The sequence below is a fragment of the Mytilus galloprovincialis genome, chromosome 8 (genome assembly GCF_965363235.1).
Source record: "Mytilus galloprovincialis chromosome 8, xbMytGall1.hap1.1, whole genome shotgun sequence".
NCBI classification, from domain to species: Eukaryota; Metazoa; Mollusca; class Bivalvia; order Mytilida; family Mytilidae; genus Mytilus; species Mytilus galloprovincialis.
Window position 1 is genome coordinate 23,687,307 of NC_134845.1, and position 23,380 is coordinate 23,710,686.

A 23,380-nucleotide genomic window follows, 5' to 3' on the forward strand; every position below is an offset into this window, starting at 1 on the left:
CTGTAAACCATTATCTTAAGATACCCGATGGTCATCTGGTTTTATCAGTTATGTCCTATATCTGATTTTGACAGGCCGCTGGCCGATAATGAAAGCAGAAACAATTTGTAGGAGACGCTTACAATTACAAATTGGTTAACTACTGTTGCTTTTCATATATAAAAGTTTTTTTCTCTTTTCGTTTTTTGAGTTACTTTAAAGATAGATGTTAATTGAATCCTGAAATAACAAGAAAAGAAAATTGCTATGTTTCATGTTTTCTTGAACTGGAATCTCATAATAGTTCAATGGATAGTCAGAAGTATCAGTGCAATAGCATTTATAGTACTTTAATCAGATCATCAAGGTCTGAACAACATCAACTATCTACGACGTTATCAGATGATCAACAACTAAATCATTACGAAATCTTGATTACTTTTACGGGATATAGATGAAGCTGTCATCACAGATGATGGTCATCAGCATGATCAAGCTTATATCATCACGAAGTAGAAGGCTATTTCATTTTTGTATGTATGCTACAAACTGTAATACAACTGCAAACATACTAAACCTAAATAAAGAAAAAATATAAATATAAACAAAACAATCTGTGTTTTGCTTTATCAATAACTGGTCGATTGAAGTTTATTTACGTTTATGTCACTGACATTTATTTATTCCTCAGCAGATAGTAAATGATTCGATTAAATGTTAATTTTTTATGGGTGATTACGACAATCATCTCTAGGTCAAAATATAGTACAAGTTAGATAAGTGAAAGATTTGAAGAAAACGCGTGTTTTATAACACAAAATATATATAACCTTGTGTTAGTACATCTTCAACTGCCATTCCTTTCTCGTGCGCCATGAATCCGAGGATAGAAAATGTGACGAAGCCAGCAAAAATACTTGTTCCACTGTTGATTGCTGGTACAATTATGGCATCCCTTAAAATATACAAGACTCTTTTGAAGTGAATTGATTATGAAAATAACACTTAATGTTGTTCGTGCGTCCGATAAAAAATACAAGCACTTCCTTGTGTTTGTTTCATATATAGAATGCATGTTCTACCATAAACATCTTGAAGGATACACATCAATGTTAAACACATAAATGCACTAGTATGAAAAAGGAAAATGTATATAACGAAAACATATAAATGCACTAGTATGAAAAAGGAAAAGGTATATAACGAGAACATATAAATGCACTAGTATGAAAAAGGAAAAGGTATATAACGAAAATATAAATGCACTAGTATGAAAAAGGAAAAGGTATATAACGAAAACATATAAATGCACTAGTATGAAAAAGGAAAAGGTATATAACGAACACATATAAATGCACTAGTATGAAAAAGGAAAAGGTATATAACGAACACATATAAATGCACTAGTATGAAAAAGGAAAAGGTATATAACGAAAACATATAAATGCACTAGTATGAAAAAGGAAAAGGTATATAACGAAAACATATAAATGCACTAGTATAGAAAAGGAAAAGGTATATAACGAAAACATATAAATGCACTAGTATAGAAAAGGAAAAGGTATATATCGAAAGAACAAACCCCAGGTAAATAATTATAGATAAATCATACAGACTTATTTTTATAAAACACAAAAAAAGTTCTCAAGAGGAACTTGATTAACAAAACGTTTGTTAAAAGATTATGATGATTATGAATCAAATCACACAACAAAAACGACACTACTGCCTATTGCGTCTTCTTGCTTTGATCACCCCTCGTTGACAATATAATGGAATTTAATGCGACTGTCTTACAAGTGGGGGGTTCAGCTATCTATATGACCAGCTTTGGTCAACTATCTTCTACAGAAGAAAATGCCTGTATCAAGTTAGGAATATGTAATTGTTATACATTTTTTTATAATGTGTTTCAGATTTTGATTTTGCCATTTGAATTTTCCTCGGAGTTCGATATTTTTGTTATTTTTCATTTTTACTTCTAGAAAATAAATGACATAAACTGTTAAGTGAATGTCCAACGCATTGACTCAAACATTCATATTGCGTTTATTGTGAACTTAAATAGAATATATGAAAATATGTTTTTAATATATGGACAAATGCACGGGTTTAACATGACAAAAGGAGTAACAATAAGTTTCATGCAATAAAACTAAATATATTTGCACTATTTAAAAAAAAATTATGCAGCATTTTCTTTGTTACAAAAATAGAAACACATGGCATGAGAAAAGTTTTATTCTGTTCAGTACCATTGACAACATTTAACATGACGTTTGATTGCATATTTTCATAAATGATTTACCTGAAATTTTTGATTCTAGCTGTTGCCCAGTTTTATTAAACAACAGTACCCTTAACTGTTTAATGTATGCAGATGACCTCATTATGATTTCTGAAACTTCATCTGGATTACAAAATTGTTTAGATAATTTATTGGATTATTGTAATAAATGGGGACTAGAAATTAACATGAAAAAAACAAAAGTATTAATTTTTAATAACACAGGAAGAATATCAAAGGAAAACTTCACATTTAATGGTCAGCTTATTAAGGGACCGTTCAATATTTACCAGATGGATGGGCCGGTGCATTCTTAATATTGTTTCATTAAAAAAGTTAACGCCCATCCTTTTAAATTCTGAAAAAAAGTCCTTGCCCATCTAAAAATTTCTATAAAAAAAGTCCTTGCCCCTCTAAAACTATAAGACAATCAAAAATGATTGAGGTTCTTTTTCTATTTTAAAGTTTTTAAAATTTTATGTCTTGAAATCGAAGAATAGACTTTGGTGTTAATACAAAATTTAAAATGTGCTAGTTAATTCCATATATATATCACTACAAACTCCTCAGAGTCTGAATTGACCAGTTTTTGTTCTCGACCAGTAAAATCGAGCACACATTTTACTCGACTAGTCTCGACATTGTCTCGACTGTACTTAACTGTACTTAAGTGTACTCGACTAGGTCTCGACTTTACTTAATTAGTCTGATTCAGTACTTGATGATCTTTGTGTAGTCTGAAATGGTCTTGACCAAGGCTCGACCTGTCTCGACCTGTCTTGACTAGTCTCGACCTGTCTCGACTAGTCTCGACCTGTCTCGACTAGTCTCGACTCAGTCTCAACCAGTCTCGACTCAGTCTCAACCAGTCTCGACCTGTCTCGACTAGTCTTGACCTTCAAATTTAGTTTTGACTGGTGTAAATCAGCCCCATCTAACTAAATTAAATATTGATCTTACAAAATTCAAGCTTATTAGGTAGTTTGATTTATTGCTGTGAAATGAAAGAATTTAATTTTACAATATGTAAAAAAAAAATTATTATATAAAAATTCAGATAGGCATCTTTAATTTTTTTTATAACTTTTTCAAATCAACTTGGATTTTCATCAAACTATGCAGATATCTTAAATATATATCAAGCTTATTGAATCCCATTTCATTTAGTTTTTTGTTGTATTGCTGTAAAATTTAAGAATTAAAGTAATTTTGGTAAAAAAAGGCTAGGATTTGCAATTCGGACAAAATAGAGATAGTACACTTTAATTTTTTTAATAACTTTTTCAAATCAACTTGGATTTTCATCAAACTATGCAGCTATCTTACATATATATCAAGCTTACTGAATCCCATTTCATTTAGTTTTTTGTTGTATTGCTGTAAAAATTTAAGAATTAAAGTAATCTTGGTATAAAAAGCTAGGATTTGCAATTCGGACAAATTAGAGATAGTACACTTTAATTTTTTTTATAACTTTTTCAAATCAACTTGGATTTGCATCAAACTATGCAGCTATCTTACATATATATCAAGCTTACTGAATCCCATTTCATTTAGTTTTTTGTTGTATTGCTGTAAAATTTAAGAATTAAAGTAATCTTGGTATAAAAAGCTAGGATTTGCGATTCGGACAAAATAGAGATAGTACACTAATTTTTTTAATAACTTTTTCAAATCAACTTGGATTTTCACCACACTATGCAGCTATCTTACATATATATCAAGCTTACTGAATCCCATTTCATTTAGTTTTTTGTTGTATTGCTGTAAAAATTTAAGAATTAAAGTAATCTTGGTATTAAAAGCTAGGATTTGCAATTCGAACAAAATAGAGATAGTACACTTTAATTTTTTTAATAACTTTTCCAAATCAACTTGGATTTGCATCAAACTATGCAGTTATCTTACATATATATCAAGCTTACTGAATCCCATTTCATTTAGTTTTTTGTTGTATTGCTGTAAAATTTAAGAATTAAAGTAATCTTGGTAAAAAAAAAGGCTAGGATTTGCAATTCGAGCAAAATAGAGATAGTACACCTTAATTTTTTTAATAATTTTTTCAAATCAACTTGGATTTTCATCAAACTATGCAGTTATCTTACATATATATCAAGCTTACTGAATCCCATTTCATTTAGTTTTTTGTTGTATTGCTGTAAAATTTAAGAATTAAAGTAATCTTGGTAAAAAAAAAGGCTAGGATTTGCAATTCGGACAAAATAGAGATAGTACACCTTAATTTTTTTAATAATTTTTTCAAATCAACTTGGATTTTCATCAAACTATGCAGTTATCTTACATATATATCAAGCTTACTAAATCCCAGGTCATTTTGTGTTTGTTGTATTGCTGTCAAATTTAAGAATTAAATTAATCTAGGTCAAAAAAGCTAGAATTTGCAGTTCGAACAAAATAGAGATACAGTCCTTGGATGGTGTAAACTTCCCACTAACACCATACACCATTACACCATACACCATACACCATTACACCATACACCTTGTACCATTACACCATACACGTTACACCTTTGCACCATACACCTTACACATCACACCATACACCATTCCCCATTCTATCTACACGATCCGAAATTACCCATATTGCAATTAAATTTTAAATATTAAGTTTTTTATTATGTTGATGCTTACAATCCGAAAAAATGAAATTAAAAAAAACTTCGTTTGCAACCAATGAAAGGTCGTACACTATCATTCACACCATTCCCGATCGCACGTTACACAATCACACCATTCCTCATACACCATTACACCATTTCCCTTACACCATACACCATAGCACCATACACCTTACACCATTGCACCATATGCCATACACCATTACATCATACACGTTGTTTTGGGAAGTTTACACCATCCAAGGGCTGTAGTACACTTTAATTTTTTTTATAACTTTTTAAATTCAACTTGGATTTTATTGAAAGTATATAGCTATCTTGGTGATGTATTCTTCTTACTGAATTCCAGGTTGTTATAAAGTTTGTTGTATTGCTGTCAAATTTAAGAATTAATTTAATCTAGGTAAAAAAAAAAGCTAGGATTTGCAGTTTTGACAAAATAGAGATGGTACACTTTAATTTTTTTCATAACTTTTTCAAATCAACTTAGATTTTCATCGAACTCTACAAATATCTTTGCAATATATTGATCTTACTGAATCATAGGTTGTTATTTTGTTTGGTGTATTTCTGTCAAATTTAAGAATTTAGAATTTAAAAAGCTACGATATTAGAAATATATCTTTTCTCATAATTTGGGAAAAAGTATATATAAAATATTAATATAATTCCTTTAATGTTTTATTCCTTTTGATATACACTATATAAATATATCAAAAAGGGATGAAACATTAGAAATTATTAAAATAGTTCTTCTGATTTGTGGGGATTTATAAAGCAATACCTTCTGCTTGGGGCAAACTTATTAAAAAGATCACATCTACCAGAGAGTTTTAAATTCTAAATAACATTTATTCAAAGTTGTAACATCCTGTTAAATCTAAATCGCAGGGCTTTTAATTCACTAGATAAGTAATACACGAGTTTAAGAAAAGTAGGGCTTTCTTTTTACCTGTAAAACTCACGTGTACTGATGTAATTAAATCATGTATAGTGTCATGTCATTAAATTTGACAAAAAAATATTTTAAAACTTCATAACAACCTGGGATTTAGTAAGATCACCAAGGTAGCTATATAGTTTTAATAAAATCCAAGTTGATTTGAAAAAGTTATTAAAAAGCTTAAAGTGTACTATCTCTATTTTGTTCGAACTGCAAATTCTAGCTTTTTTTACCTAGATTAATTTAATTCTTAAATTTTTACAGCAATACAACAAAAAACTAAATGAAATGGGATTCAGTAAGCTTGATATATATGTAAGATAGCTGCATAGTTTGGTGAAAATCCAAGTTGATTTGAAAAAGTTATTAAAAAAATTAAAGTGTACTATCTCTATTTTGTCCGAATTGCAAATCCTAGCAAATTTTACAGCAATACAACTAAAAACTAAATGAAATGGGATTCAGTAAGCTTGATATATATGTAAGATAACTGCATAGTTTGATGCAAATCCAAGTTGATTTGAAAAAGTTATTAAAAAAATTAAAGTGTACTATCTCTATTTTGTCCGAATTGCAAATCCTAGCTTTTTATACCAAGATTACTTTAATTCTTAAATTTTACAGCAATACAACAAAAAACTAAATGAAATGGGATTCAGTAAGCTTGATATATATGTAAGATAACTGCATAGTTTGATGCAAATCCAAGTTGATTTGGAAAAGTTATTAAAAAAATTAAAGTGTACTATCTCTATTTTGTCCGAATTGCAAATCCTAGCTTTTTATACCAAAATTACTTTAATTCTTAAATTTTACAGTAATACAACAAAAAACTAAATGAAATGGGATTCAATAAGCTTGATATATATCTAAGATATCTGCATAGTTTGATGAAAATCCAAGTTGATTTGAAAAAGTTATAAAAAAAATTAAAGATGCCTATCTGAATTTTTATATAATAATTTTTTTTTTACATATTGTAAAATTAAATTCTTTCATTTCACAGCATTAATCCACAAAACTTGTCCCACCCAGATCCTCCCTTATTTGATGTTGAATATTAAGGCCAGTGGTACCAATAACCAGGTTGCTATCCCTTTGGTGCCCAAACCTAATGCTGAAGAGTTACAATGCAGGTAGGCACTTGATTTACACTAATCAGAGTTAAGTAACGGGACCAAGACATAAGCTAACTGGTTATTGTATTAAGTACAAATTGAACAAACACAGGTTTGGGAGAAGAATCACAGTTTAATATTTTCTTTGCATATCAATACGCAATAAACATATTTACAAAGAAAGCAAAATCAAATTGAAAAACTGTGGTACTCCATACAAGAAGTACATAAAAACTGTGAGTTCTTTGAAACATTACTACTCTACTAATTAAACAATATAAAATATGCATAGATTCTACAAGTGCAACAAGATCTTATGTATATAGCAAATAACAATAAATGTCCACTAGGGAGTGGTGGGTGGGAAGAAATTATTTTCCCGAAAATTATAAAATGACTGCTACAAGCAAGCGTTGCATTAAGAATAATTATGATTGCGCGTTTAAAACAAAAGCTCTGCTAACAAGCGCTGATTGGTTAATTCAAACTTCATAAGCAATCTCATTGGTTAATTAGTATGATCTCGCAAAACAATTAGTAAACGAGAGGCACATGCAGAAGTGACTGGGAAACCCCCTTGCTGATTGGATAATAATCTTACAGGTCAAGGCCCCTGCATAACATGTGTACAGCATTCCAAAACGTATAGTATCTTAATAATCTATTTATATAAAATAGTTCCAATAAATCAAACTACCTAATAAGCTTGAATTTTGTAAGATCAATATTTAATTTAGTTAGATGGGCTGATTTACACCAGTCAAAACTAAATTTGAAGGTCAAGACTAGTCGAGACAGGTCGAGACTGGTTGAGACTAGTCGAGACTAGTCAAGACAGGTCGAGACAGGTCGAGCCTTGGTCAAGACCATTTCAGACTACACAAAGATCATCAAGTACTGAATCAGATTAATTAAGTAAAGTCGAGACCTAGTCGAGTACACTTAAGTACAGTTAAGTACAGTCGAGACAATGTCGAGACTAGTCGAGTAAAATGTGTGCTCGATTTTACTGGTCGAGCACAAAAACTGGTCAATTCAGACTCTGAGGAGTTTGTAGTGTATGTATACATTTAGTTCAAATATGAATTATCTGTTCTACTTTTGGAAAAAGAAATTATGGTCCTTTTAAGCAAATATAGGCAGGCATGTTTTTGAATTTGATGCAGCCTTTTTCGCCTATGAACTAATTCCTAAATTTGACAACTGAACACCAAACTATCAAACAACCTGGCATTCTGTAAGATTAATATATAAATGAGAAAGCTGTATAGTTATATGAAAATCTAAGTTGATTTGAAAAAGTTAAAAAAAAAATTAAAGGTGACCATCCAAATTTGGTCTAAACTTAAAATTGCAGCTTTTTTTTAAGCTATTAACTAAATCCATAAAAATGAAAGCAAAAAAACAAAGTACTAAACAGCCTGGCATTCAGTAAGATCAATATAAAAATGATATAGCAGTAGAGTTTTATGAAAATGCAAGTTGATTTGAAAAAGTTATGAACAAATTTAAAGATGACTATCTTGAAATAACCTAAAACTGAAAATTTTAGCTTTTTCTTAAACCTTTTTATTAAATCCATAAGAATGACAGCAACGCACCAAACTACCAAACAACTTGGCATTTTATTAGATCAATATATAAATGAAATAGCTGTAAAGTTTTATGAAAATCCATGTTGATTTGAAAAAGTTATAAAAAAATTTAAAGATGACTACCTGGATTTAGCCTAAACTGAAAATTTGAGCTTTTTCTTAAACCTTTTTTTATTAAATCCATAAGAATGACAACAACACACCAAACTACTAAACAACTTGGCATTTTATTAGATCAATATATAAATGAAATAGCTGTATAGTTTTATGGAAATCAATGTTGATTTGAAAAAGTTATAAAATAAATTAAATATGACTATCTAGATTAAGCCTAAACTTAAAATTCTAGATTTCTTTTACCTATTTATAAAATCAATAAAAATGACAGCAATACACCAAAGTACCAAACAAACTGGCTTTCTGTAAGGTCAATATATAAATGAAATAGCTGTATAGTTTTATGAAAATCCATGTTGATTTAAAAAAGTTATAAAAAAAATTAAAGATGACTATCTAGATTCAGCCTTAACTTAAAACTCTAGATTTTTTTACCTATTTATAAAATCCATAAAAATGACAGCAATACATCAAAGTATCAAACAAACTGGCTTTCTGTAAGATCAATATATAACTGAAATAGCTCTTCAGTTTTATGAAAATCCAGTTGATTTGAAAAAGTTATAAAAAAAATTAAAGTTGACTATCTGAATTTAGCCTAAAATGAAAATTTGAGCTTTTTTTCTTACCTATTAATTAAATCCATAAATTTAACAGCAAAACACCTAACTACCAAACAACCTGGTTTCCTATAAGATCAATATATTAATGAGTTAGCTGTAAAGTTTTATGAAAATCCAAGTTGATTTGAAAAAGTTACAAAAAAAATTAAAGTTGACTATCTGAATTTATCCATTACTAAAAATTTGAGCTTTTTTTCTTACCTATTAATTAAATCCACAAATTTAACAGCAAAACACCAAACTATCAAACAACTTGGTATTCTATAAGGTCAAAATAATTTATAAGATAGTCCGAACAGAAAATTCTAGCTTTTTTATTCCTTAATTAAATCCTTAAAGTTGACAGAAATGAACCAAGCTACCAGTTTTTGAGACATGTTTTGAGAGCCCGCAAAAGAAATTTCCTACACACCGATAAAATTGATAGAAAATTTTCCTATAAAATATGTTCTGGCCCATCCACTAAATATTTTAAAAAAAGTTCTCGCCCATCCAAATATTTCCACAAAAAAAGTGCTTGCCCCGCCCCATTTTGCACCGGCCCATCCATCTGATAAATATTGAACGGTCCCTAATAATGAGAAAAAATATAATTATCTTGGCATGATATTCACTGTATCTGGCAGATTTACAGATGCTAAGTTTAATCTTTATAATAAAGCATTAAAAGCCTTTTGTAAATTAAAAAGATATTTCAACCATTTTAAACCTAATATTAAAACACTTTTACATCTTTTTGACCACATACTGAAGCCAATTTTGTTATATGGCTCAGAAATTTGGGGCCAATTCTCTCCAAAAAAGTTACAATCAAAAGAAGACAACTATTTTTTCCAAATGTGAAAAGATCTAGTTATCGAAAAATTACATGTTAAATTTTGTAAATATTCTCTACAGGTACCTAGAAGATCAACTAACCTAGCAGTGATGGGAGAGTTGGGGCGCTACCTCCTATCTCTTGAGTTTATTCTTAATATGACTAAATTTTGGCTCAGACTCAAAGAACAAAATAACTCCCTCATTAAAGAAGCATTTGAAGAGTCCAAAATTTTATCTAAAACATGTAAAGACAATGGTTGGGAAGCATTTACTCATTATTTAAATATCTTAATTTAACCCCGAATATTTGTTAAATCACAAATCTCATATACAGTCAATTATCAAACTTTGTACCCCACCCCCTTTTTTTGACTTTCAAACTTTAATATCTGGGCGTCACTGGTAATTCTTGTTTGGACGAGGCGCATTTTTGACGTAATGAATTTTAAACCTGATGCCTTTTGTTATCTGTTGTTCGTGTGTTTCTTTGCCTAATACGTTCTCCTATTTGTTTGTATTATGGTCCTGTATTATTATGTTGTCATTTTGATGTTATATTTAACAATGCCATCAAAGTGCGAGGTTTGGCATGCCATAAAACCAGGTTCAACCCACCATTTTTTTCTTTAAAAATGTCCTGTACCAAGTCAGGAAAATGGCCATTGTTATATCATAGTTCGTTTCTGTGTGTGTGACATTTTTGCGTTGTGTTTCCGTTGTATCGTTTGTTTTCTCCTATACTTGAGTGTACTATAAGACGTGTCACGGTACTTTTCTATCCCAAATTCATGTATTTGGTTTTGATGTTATATTGGTTATTCTCATCGGATTTTGTCTAATGCTTAGTCCGTTGCTGTGTGTGTTACATTTGAATGTTGTGTCGTTGTTATTCTCTAATATTTAATGCGTTTCCCTCAGTTTTAGTTTGTTACCCCGATTTTGTTTTTTGTCCATAGATTTATGAGTTTTGAACAGCGGTATACTAATGTTGCCTTTATTTATCATTAGAAAACTCCGAATTAAATATGATGAAATTTGGCTTAACCAACTAAATAATGACAAACTTGGCATGGTGCAAGGAAATAAATTAAGGACCTATAGACTATTTAAAAATAATATAGGCCTTGAAAAATATTTATTGTTAAATAATTGTAAAACATTAAATGAGTTAACCAAATTTAGAATTAGTGCCCATGAACTTGAAATAGAAAAGGGCAGACATAAAGGAATACCCCCAAATAAAAGATTTTGTAAATTATGTAATAATGACATTGTTGAGGATGAAATTCATTTTCTTCTTCAATGTCCATCACTTAAAAGTGAAAGGTTCAGTTTTATTTTAGATTTATCCTCTAAATTTACTAATTTAAACACTTTAAATGACCAATCTAAATTTCTATGGTTGATGTCAAATAAAGATCCATTTGTTAATAACATAATGATTAAATTAATAGATAGTTTAATAAAAACTAGAAGAGTAAAATTAAGTATTAATACATGAGTAGCCCACACCTCTTCTTCTAATTACAAAACGGTACTGATTGTGTTCACTCACTCACTATCTTTGAGAATATATACTGTGTTTGTTGTCTCCCTTCTCCTATATAGTTTCAGTTTTATAATATTGTCATGTATTGTAATTTCAATGAAAAATATCACCACAATTATTTGTAAACTTTAATTTAAACTGTAATTGTACTGCTCCTCGGGGCGTCTTGATTGACAAATAAAAAATTGTTGTTGTTGTTGTTGTTATAAGAAATAATCATTACTGGAGGTTGTTAAACCAATAAAATGTTCAACTTTTTGACATATGGAAAAGCTTTAGTAATTATGTTACATCAAGTTTCTAAAATAGTCTTTAGAACACAAAATAAAAAAATAATGGTGCTTTGAAACACCCAAGATATATTTTCATGACCCAGATTTTTTTTACTGCAATGAAATGTAGGATATTTTTTTCGACACTTTTGCGTATGCAACCGGATGTGACGGATATAACGTATTATGATTTGGTGGTATTAAACCTAAATCAATTTGAATAATTATTTCATTTAAAAAAATATATTACAAAATATGGTTTTATTGTATTGGTTAATTTTTTTTTATAATCTTAACTTGTTGATTTAATTAAGGCCACGCTGATAAAACTTAGGTAATTAAACTTGCACAGAAGTATTTTATTCGTCGTACCGCAATCACATAGAAGTTTATCTTGTCACTTACGGTATTCCTGTGGGGATGTACAATATTTCGTGATCGTAAATCATTTCATCTTATAATGCAATTATTAATGTTTCTCTCCATAAAAACAGACGAACTAAACAACAAACTGCAAGTTCCAAAAAATTATGAAACACTTGTACAATTACATGTAAATCTAAATATTATACTAAAATTTAAAGTTAGTACACCAAACAATGATAAACAAACCTATACATGTTATGATGAAATTTGTTAAAACTAGCCATAGTTAATATGGCACCCCATCCAGCACCAGACGAAAAGAAAATCTGTACAGCAGCCTCACCCCAGACCTATGCAAAAACAAAACTGGTATATAAATAAATTGATGACATTAAATAGCAAAAAGTGAAATCCCCAAAATGATGAACTCAAAACGGAAAGTCCCTTATCAAATGGCAAAACTAAAAGCTCAAACACATCAAACAAATGGATAACAACTGTACAATATGTTGCCAAATGTGAAAATCGAAAAAATTTGCGGTTGTTTATGGAATAAATGTAAATTCGTGTGGTTGTTAATGTCGTTATGTTGCTGACACATTAGTGACATACGTTTACCACATATTTTTGTTTTTTTCGTTTAAGGGTAGATTGAGTTCTATAAAAAAATATTATTGGTAAGAAATTTATCATATTAATGATGTTCTACTATTGCATGGATAAATTGAATAACATTTATCAACGAATTGCGTCTTAAATATGAAAAGTCCTTCCTGACAAATAGTAAACGTACCTTTGTTGAAAGCAAATTATGCCATTTTGGAATTATAAAGAATTTAATGCCTTCTATAGCACCAGGTAAGGTGACTGCTCTGACTAGAAATATAATCAGCACAATGTATGGGAATGTAACGGTGACATATACAATCTGAAATAGATAGTGTCATATATTTTGATGTAATCGTGTTATAAGTATAATGGATTACAAATCCGTGATCCATTTAAACCTATCCAAAGTGGAAAAAAGTAACATAACAAAAAATACAGAACTCCAAGAAAAATTCTAAACGGAAAGTCTCTAAGCAAATGGCAAGTTCAAAAGCTCAAACACATCACACAAATGGATTACAACTGTCATATTCCTGACTTGGTCAAGGCATTTTTTTGTATGTAAAAAATGTAGATTCAACCTCATGCAAGTATGTCATCATAGATTAACCACGAGGCATATAGACAAAGCACATTTGCAAAAAGATAATAAAAATCTATATGAAGTATTGTTAAATATTACAATTTTTTTTTTTAAACTTTACAAATAAACTCACTCATCATAGATACCAGGACTCAATTTAGTATATACGCCAGACGCACGTGTCGTCTACAAAAGATTCATCAGTGACGCTCGAATCCAAAAAAGTTAAAAAGGCCACACAAAGTACGAAGTTAAAGAGCATTGAGGACCAAAATTCATAAAAGTTTTGCAAAATACAGCTTAGGTAATCTATGCCTGAAGTAGAAAAATTTCTAAGTTTACCTTTTCCCCGAGATGTACCGACAAGCTTCATTACACGGGTGTACACGTCACTGTTGTAATAAACGCACTATAACGTTGCTTAATATACGTAGTCGCAAATCACTGTTAAATTAGTAATTCATCGTTTTTATGTGTATTATTGCCAATAACATAACACAGCAAACGATGAAACTAAACTTCATTACCAAAGCATAAAACTATTTAGCTGAATTTGGCAAAACCTTAAGAATTTTCGGTCCTCAATGCTCTTCAACTTAGTACTTTATTTGGTCTTTTTAACTTATTTTGATATTTACGCGTCACTGATGAGTCTTTTGTAGACGTAACGCGCGTCTGGCGTAGAAATAAAATGTTAATCCTGGTATCTATAATGGTTTTTTTGAGCGACAAAAAGGTTCGAATAAAGTTTGAATAATACACATGATGTGATTAAAACCAGAACTAATCAAATCATTCGAACTGTACGTTCTTTGTAATTTGATGACGATTTTTGATACATGTATAGCCCTGCCGTTAATAAAATAACAGGTTGCTGAAATTTATACGTCTTCATCTTTTAAATTAGAAATGGTTATATATGGATTAAACCCTTAACGTTTCAATATGTATTGAGAGTTGTATTTTAATTAAAAATTCCAAACCTTTCCAGATGACTTTATTCCATTGAATAGACAAAGGAATACCAGAACCCATGCTGCAAATAGACATGCTAGAAGCTCTAGTCTTATGCCGCCCACGTCTTCAATCCCTGAAGTTATCTGGAGTACGTTATATCTGCAAAAATTATGTATGGTAATTTAAACGTTTAAGGATGAAACGAATCGTTTTTATTAATCAATGCTATTTCTTATATGAGTTTTTGATGGCTGACTTTGTTATATGTGTCTTACGCATTTTAAAGGTTGTATAGTGACCTACAATTCGTTGCATTAGTAAGAAATTCTTTTGCGTATATATATAAATAGATCACTAAACGAAAGCGTCTCTTTTTTTTTAACTGTTTTCATAAAAAAAAAGTAAAATCACAAAAATACTGAACTTAGAGGAAAATCAATTCGGAAAGTCCATAATCACATGGCAAAATCAAATAACAAAACGCATCAAAAACAAATGGACAAGAACTGTCATATTCCTGACTTGGTACAGGTATTTTCAAATGTAGAAAATGGTGGATTAAACCTGGTTTTATAGCGCTAACCCTCTCACTTTGATGACAGTCTCATCAAATTCCGTTATATTTACATTGATGCGTTAACTAAACAGACACAATTAATAAAATAGTGAAAATATGGGTACATCAGTCATCATCGTATAACAATTTTAAAAGGAATATAAAATACATATTAATTTGGTGATGTATAATGGTTTTGTATACTATGGTTAGGATTGTCTATTCATTTAATGGAACACGTCAGTCATTTAAAGGCTGCGGTGATAGTAGGCTTCATTGTAAATGAAAGAGAGACGAAAGATACCAAAGGGACAGTCAAAATCACAATTCTAAAACAAACTGACAACGCCATGGCTAAAAATGAAAAAGACAAACAAACAACAGCACACACGACACAACATAGAAAACTAAAGAATAAACAACACGAACCCCACCAAACTTACATGAATCATTCATAAATTGGATTTTAATATTAAGTTACAGAAAGAGTGGCTCTAACGGCATATATATCATTTACCTTTCCAGAGTATCTGATTGTTTTGTCTTTGTTTTATGAATTCCTGTAGCTTAAAACTTGTGTTTATGTTTGAAAATTTGTGAAAAATCGGAAATATTTGTGTCCGAACTCTTTACCTTTATTCATAGTGTTATTCTACAATTTTATTTCACATAAAACAATGTTTGTTGTCTTGTCATCATATCTTGTTGCACAAAAACACAAAAAAAACTTCGGGCTGTAATAATGATGACCTTAGTTTGACGTCAGAAAACATGAAGCAAAGACTAGTATTTAAAAGAAATGCATAAATGCTTACTTCCAATATTCCTCGCTTGGAGTCATTTTGGTTAAATTTGTGTTCATAGACCAATTGGCTTCTTTTGATACATTTGAAAGGGACGCATTGTGTCTGGAATTATCTGAGCAATTGTCTGTATTCCATTCATTATTGCAGTGACTCCATGGTAATATTGATGTCATTGACTGATACAGGAAGTAAATAGTCCATGTCATAAATATGTTGCAGTATACACAGAATATTGTTGAAACAAGTAGTGCTCCGTAACCAACACCTAGAATTACAGTTATAAATGAGATATAACAAGTTTAATGACGGTATACACAGAATATTGCTGAAACAAGTAGTGCTCCGTAACCAACACCTAGAATTACAGTTATAAATGAGATATAACAAGTTTAATGACGGTATACACAGAATATTGCTGAAACAAGTAGTGCTCCGTAACCAACACCTAGAATTACAGTTATAAATGAGATATAACAAGTTTAATGACGGTTTACACAGAATATTGCTGAAACAAGAAGTGCTCCGTAACCAACGCATAGAATTACAGTTATAAATGAGATATAACAAGTTTAATGACGGTATACACAGAATATTGCTGAAACAAGTAGTGCTCCGTAACCAACACCTAGAATTACAGTTCTAAATGAGACATAACAAGTTTAATGACGGTATACACAGAATATTACTGAAACAAGAAGTGCTCTGTAACCAACACCTAGAATTACACTGAGTTATAAATGAGATATAACAAGTTTAATAACGGTATATACAGAATATTGCTGAAACAAGTACAATGTAGTGCTCCGTAACAAACGCCTAGAATTACAGTTATAAATGATATATAACAAGTTAAATAATGGTGAAGACATAATACTGCTTAAACAAGTAGTCTTCCGTAATCATCGCCTAGAATTACAATTATAAATCAGATATAACAAGTTAAATAACGGTAAAGACATAATACTGCTGAAACAAGTTGTGCTCCGAAACCAATATCTAAATTATAGTTAAAAATAAGATATAAAAAGTTAAAAAAAAAAGATTTACACAGAATATTGCTGAAATAAGTAGTGCTCCGTAACCAACGCATAGACTAACAGTTATAAATGCGATACAACAAGTTAAATGACGGTATACACAGAATATTACTGAAACAAGAAGTGCTTTGTAACCAAAACCTAGAAATAAAGTTATAAATAAGATATAACAAGTTAAATCACGGTTTACACAGAATATTGCTGAAATAAGTAGTGCTCCGTAACCAACGCATAGACTAACAGTTATAAATGCGATACAACAACTTAAATAACGGTATACACAGAGTATTGCTGAAATAAGTAGTGCTGGGCCGTAACCAACACCTAGAATTAGTTATATATGAGATATAACAAGTTAAATCACGGTTTACAAAGAATACTGCTGAAATAAGTAGTGGTGGGCCGTAACCAAAACCTAGAATTACAGTTATAAATGAGATATAGCAAGTTAAACTAGCTGTCAAATACATGTTCACTGATTTTAATCAAATTCTCAAATTTTATTTATAACAATGTAGAACATTTATCTAAACTATTAAAAGTCTAAAATAAACAATAAACAGGGCATGAAAATACGAAGCTTCGTTTCGTGTGTATTTCAGTCTATACGTAATCTAATTAACCACCGAGTTGACCTCTAAAGTCATCCGATTACCATATAAGCGATGTAAACATAAACATAGATATAAATAGATTAAGCAAACTCGTGCTGTTGGATTTTCTAGGTCTGTTTAACGTTATATTATAGATAAAAAATAAATGTTTATTATCGTTTTTACCTTTATAAGAATGATTTTTTTCGTGGATCGAATCAGTCAATCATATCATTTACCTTTGCTTTACATTTAATGTTGACATTATTTTCCTTTTAATAACTTTACACATATAATTCACGTGTTATCCATCTCAAGCTAAGGGGTTAAAATTCACATGAATACGGATTGCAAGTGAATAATTCATAATCAATGTGTTTTAGCTTATTTTGACAAAATTGAACCATGCTGGCTACTTAGAGCGAATAATTATTTCACTATTTTTATTTCATTAATGATTGAGGAAAAATAATAGTAAATTATATTTTTTATATATCTCGTAGCTAGTGCCCCTTTCATCGACATCTAGAATAACAGACAGTAATAAATGAAAATAGTTTAAAAAGGGGACAAAAAAAAGAGAACATGGTCTTATTTAGTGATGACAAATCATGAAAGTCAATTTCTTCAGCATCAGTTTAAAATTAAGATAAACAAATATAAAAATATATGGGTATGGTTGGACAAATCTGAGTACTTACAACAGTGTATATACTGAACCACATAAATATTTTAAAATGTCAGGAAATTCTATTTTTTTTTTCATAAACCTTTTCTCTAAAAGCAAACTGTCAAATAGACTTATTACTTATAACAGGGTTTCTTCTACAAATAGTGACTTGGATGGATAGTTGTCTCATTGGCACTCATACCACATCTTCTTATATCTATTTTAGAATCTCGGTGGTTGAGTGATCTAAGTACAGTAACTGCATCACTAGCATCTCAACAATGAGGTTGTGGGTTAACTCCACGTTGAAAGTTAGACTCCAATCTTAATTTGACAGTTTTCGTGCCAGAGGTCGGTGGTCCATAAACACAAATTAACCAATCAGTAAAGCAATCAATCAAGCAGACTATGAAAAATTGCATCAGTCAATTCCGTAGAAGTGACTGTAAAAAAGGTATGAAGGCGTATTTGGGCAAAATGAAAAAAAGTAAAGAACAGTTCATATTTTTGTCTATATTTTAAGGCATAAATTAATCATGAATTTGTCCCCACCGTTGAAGTTGCAAATTACAATATAAGAATTATGGTAACAAAAAATACCAACGGAAACGGAAAAAAACCCAGAAGATATATAAACAAGAATGTGTCCCCAGTACACGGATGCCCCATCCACACTATCATTTTCTATTTTCAGTGGACCGTGAAAATAGGATAAAATCTCTAATTTAGCATTAAAATTAGAAAGGTCATATCATAGGGAACATGTTTACTAAGTTTCAAGTTGATTGGACTTACTTCAACTTCATCAAAAACTACCTCGACCAAAAACTTTAACCTGAAGCGGGACGAACAGACGGACGAACGGATGCATAGACCAGAAAACATTATGCCCATAAATGGAGCATAAAAATAATCAACTTACCTTTCATCAGTGGACATATTTTCCAAACTGCAAGTGTACTGCTACTAGAGAACTGGGCAATCGCATATTCTAGGAAAAATATAGGAACAGCTCCTACGACCATGAATAACAGGTAGGGAATTAAGAAGGCGCCTGTAAATAGATAGATAATTAAATAAGTCGGCGTTCTATCAACAAATGGTAAAAAAAAAACAGAAATAATCCGATTACTTTATTATACAAATGCAAACAACATTTAAGGGTTGATTCGTTTCTATAACTGTATAATCTAACGATGAATTTCTATTTTATTTAAAAGAGGGACGAAAGATACCAAAGGGACAGTCAAACTCATAATTCTAAAACAAACTGACAACGCCATGGCTAAAAATGAAAAGGACAAACAAAAAACAGCACACACGACACAACACAGAAAACTAAAGAATAAACAACACGAACCCCACCAAAAAACTATTTAACAGTCCTGTCATGTTCTGCTCTTAATCTCGGTCGACCCATTTTTAGAACGTACCTACATTTATTTGATGCATCGGTAATATGTTCTCCACCTGAATACGCGTTGGAAAATTTGCAACTGGGCATTAATTTAACAAATATCAAGCTATCAATCAGTTATTGTGAGTAAACGAGTGAGTGGAACAAACATTTGGATTCGTGCTATGAACATTACGTTGATGATATTCACTATTAATTTTCATTTTTGAATGGGGTAAGTATTTTATTTCACCCCTGACTCTGCAAACCGAACATTTCATTCAGTATTGATATTTGCCTCTTTTCAGCTTAAACAGAAAAATGGTGCCATTAATGTTCGCCTCGGAATGAACAAATGCATCTGAAAGAATATGACACACCCTCTTATAAACTGTTTTTACTTGATACAGGTATATTTTTATCAAAATTTGACAAGAAATTGTTTTTGATCTCACAATGCGACCAAACAATTCTATTCATTCCTTGAATTTGAAGGCGAGCAATAACCAATTGAAACAGTGCAAATTGGAATGATTGATATCATTACAAACAATATACGAAAGCTTTATAATTGTTAACCTACCTCCACCATTTTTATAACATAGATATGGAAACCTCCATATGTTGCCTATTCCTACTGAATACCCTATACAGGACAGGATAAAATCAAGGCGTCCAGACCAATTCTCTCGGCCCTCATTCTGTTTTTGTGATGCTTTTTCTTTTATCTTTTTAAAATATAATCAACAGTATTAGAATACAAGTAATAGCATGTAAAACAATAGTGTTGACGAAACGTGGTGCGTCTTGCGTAGAAAAGTATAATCCTGTTATCTATGATAAATTTATTCAAAACCACTGCTGAGAAAATACCACTGCCGGTTTAGCTTTCACTTCGTCGAGGGTATTACCATCCCAGTAGTCTGTACTTCGGTGTTGACATTAATTATCATTGTTTATATGGATATAATTATATTAAATTAAATGTAAGATATCTATAGTTATATTTTGAAATACCACGGATTTTCCACTCTAGTTGTATATGGCAAAACCTTTCAGATTTCGGGGTCCTCAATGTTTAACTTCTAACTTTATTTGTATATATAAAAAAAAGATGTGGTATGATTGCCAATGAGACAACTCTTCACAAGAGACCAATATGACACAGATATTAACAACTATAGGTCATTGGCCTTTTTAACTATTTTGAGTTGTGCGCCACTGGTGACATTTTTTTGGAGACGAAACACGCGTCCTGCGTATTTTCTTTTTAAATCAGTGGTCTATGATAAGTTTATTTGAAAGGTTTATTAATTATAAAATTTAGGTAAGCGAATGTTCTCATCAAAGAATTAACTTTAGTTAATGAATCTCAAATACATACATTTGTCTATATTAACTTTCCCATCCGACAGCAAAACGCAATAATACCCGGTCTTACTTTACAATATGAATTCAATTAAGCGTCATACTTTTAGGGCTTCTACGTGTAACATCAACAATACATATAGATTCTACTACTGCATCGATTGTGATACGATATTTATCCACTCGAGACAGTTAAATTTTCGAATTTAAAACGCGAGGCTCGCCGAGCGTTTTAAAAATTTTAAATTTAACTGTCGAGAGTTGATAAATATCGTATTACATGAGATTTGGTGGTGGAATCTGTTTCGCTAATGATTTTCAAACAATACGCAGGCAAACTTATTCCTTTTTTGCGACTGATCTGCAAAAAGATCTTTCTATGTGACGTCATCCGGGATGGTCGCCTTTTTTCATGCTGTCACAATAGGAAATTCAGAGGAAAACAAGAAAATTCGATGTCATAATCGGATTTTAACCAATGAAGAACTGAGAACAAACGAACCACGCGTTGATTAATTTTTTTCATTCAATGGGTGCAGAAAGGGATAAATTGACGAAGAATTACAGAAATCAGTGTCCTGAAATGCCATTTTCACTGTATCCTTGATGAATTTCTTATGTAGAATGATAAATAAACAGACGACAAATTCACGATTTTTTAATAAAATAAAAAATAATATACAGTATGAAATGTATTTATAAATTCATGATAAATGTATTTGATGCAGACGGGTTTTAATCGCGCCTACAGCCATCCAGGTGTAAAATTGATACACAGAAAGATAAATATTAAGAATAAGTCACGAACAGAGCGTGCAAGAGTTTTAAGAGAAGCAGGCAAGTTTCATTTGTAGAAAAATGTAAAATTGAGAAATAAAAGTACCTTTTAACATGATTTATAATGTAGTATGACTTAAAACAGATTTTGTTGTTCAGATTGTTGATGTTGAATCAAATTCCACTTTGTTGTTTTTGTGATGCGATTCATGTTTACTGTTGATGATAACAGACTTTCATTTTCCCTGTAGAGCGATTCATTTATGTTGTATTATACTATGCATTTTCACAGAAGGATTTTAATTAATTTTCATCATAAAGAGTCGTAATTTAGCCGACTCTCAAACATAATTTATGAAGTCAGAAGGATTGATCATATATGCATACTTTGTGAGTGAAAGTCTGAGGTAATATATCAATAAATTCCGTAAAAATATTAGCATTTATTGCTTTTATAGTCGATTCTATATTCTCTTAAAATTTGTTCAGACCCAGATCTATATGTAGGATTAAATATATCCTTTCCTATGACACATCATCATTGGATACATACATCTTGGACAGCTAAGGCAGCAACCATTTAATTTTCTGGTGGGGGAAAAGGGGAGGGGTTGTTGGGGCTTTTGATTTTTTTTAGAGACAATTTTTTTTTACATTGAACCAAAGTAACTTGTAATTCTTTCCAGGCAAAGTAGCTTGTATTTTTTTTTTCAAGCAAAGTAGCTTGTAATTTACTTCCAGGGCCAATAAAAAACAAATGTTTTTACGTAATGATCCAAACCTGCTAGGAGGGTTTGGGTGCACCCCCCCCCCTGAACTTTAGACGTATCATGACTCATTTTCTTCAATAAAACATTAATATAGTTCTTTTTTCCAAAAAGAAATCTGTGCCATTTCAAGTAAAGGAAGTACTTAGCTCTAAGTAAATTTTAACTCGATTATTACTTTTTTTGAGGGAAAAAAATGTATTCCACATTTACCAGCCACAAACTTTTTTTCAAAGATATCACTATATCAATATCCCCCCCCCCCCCAAAAAAAAAAAAAAAAAAACAAACAAAAAAACAAAAAAAAAACAGATAAAATCAAATGGTTGCTACCGGGAAAAAATGCAGTTTACGATTGCGGTCCAAATATACAGCTCATACTTACTTGCTTACTTTGTTTGTATTTATGTTTGCTTAGGCATTATAATTAAGAATGAGCACAGATGTATTTATACTAAAACAGCAAACAAACCAACCAAACGGTTTAACTACAAGCAATATGAAAATAGCTGTAATGGATGCATCTTGGAAAATCAAAGGGGAGTCACAAAAAGATCTTCATTTCAAAATTGATTGAGTGGTAACGTTTTCATCTCGCACAAACATGCAATTGCTTTACATTTGACGTCTGGATGGCTGCATAATCAATTTTGTAATGCCATTTTATATACATCTAATACAGTAAAGAAAGTTCGAGCAACAATCGAGTCATCTTGATATAAGTTTAAATTTCTCACAAATTGTTAACTATGTTCTCGATGTTTTACTAACGAAAGGTACAGAACCATGACGAAATACACATAAAACAAAGTATCTATAGACAAGTTGCTTTCTAAAAAAAAGAAAAGCAATACATGAACCTAAGACCGCTGACTGCCGGGTCGCCAAAAGATTGTTGCTGAATTTGTGTTTGCTTTTGAATTGAAATAATTGACTGTGAATAGAAGAAGCC

The 23,380-nt window shown here is 30.7% G+C and overlaps 1 protein-coding gene across 2 annotated transcripts in view; it reads right to left on the reverse strand.

Annotated features, from left to right (window-relative positions):
* The window catches only part of LOC143085363 (sodium- and chloride-dependent glycine transporter 2-like), a 50,603-nt gene that overhangs the window by 4,382 nt on the left and 22,841 nt on the right, over positions 1-23,380 (reverse strand). For both annotated transcript variants that reach the window (XM_076261643.1, XM_076261644.1), the window contains exons 2-8: positions 20,100-20,244; positions 19,043-19,174; positions 15,830-16,085; positions 14,485-14,617; positions 13,103-13,237; positions 12,556-12,659; positions 810-934 (exon numbers count right to left, since the gene is read on the reverse strand). In XM_076261643.1, coding sequence (XP_076117758.1) covers positions 810-934; positions 12,556-12,659; positions 13,103-13,237; positions 14,485-14,617; positions 15,830-16,085; positions 19,043-19,174; positions 20,100-20,244 — 1,030 coding nt within the window. The remainder of the gene's footprint in view (positions 1-809; positions 935-12,555; positions 12,660-13,102; positions 13,238-14,484; positions 14,618-15,829; positions 16,086-19,042; positions 19,175-20,099; positions 20,245-23,380) is intronic.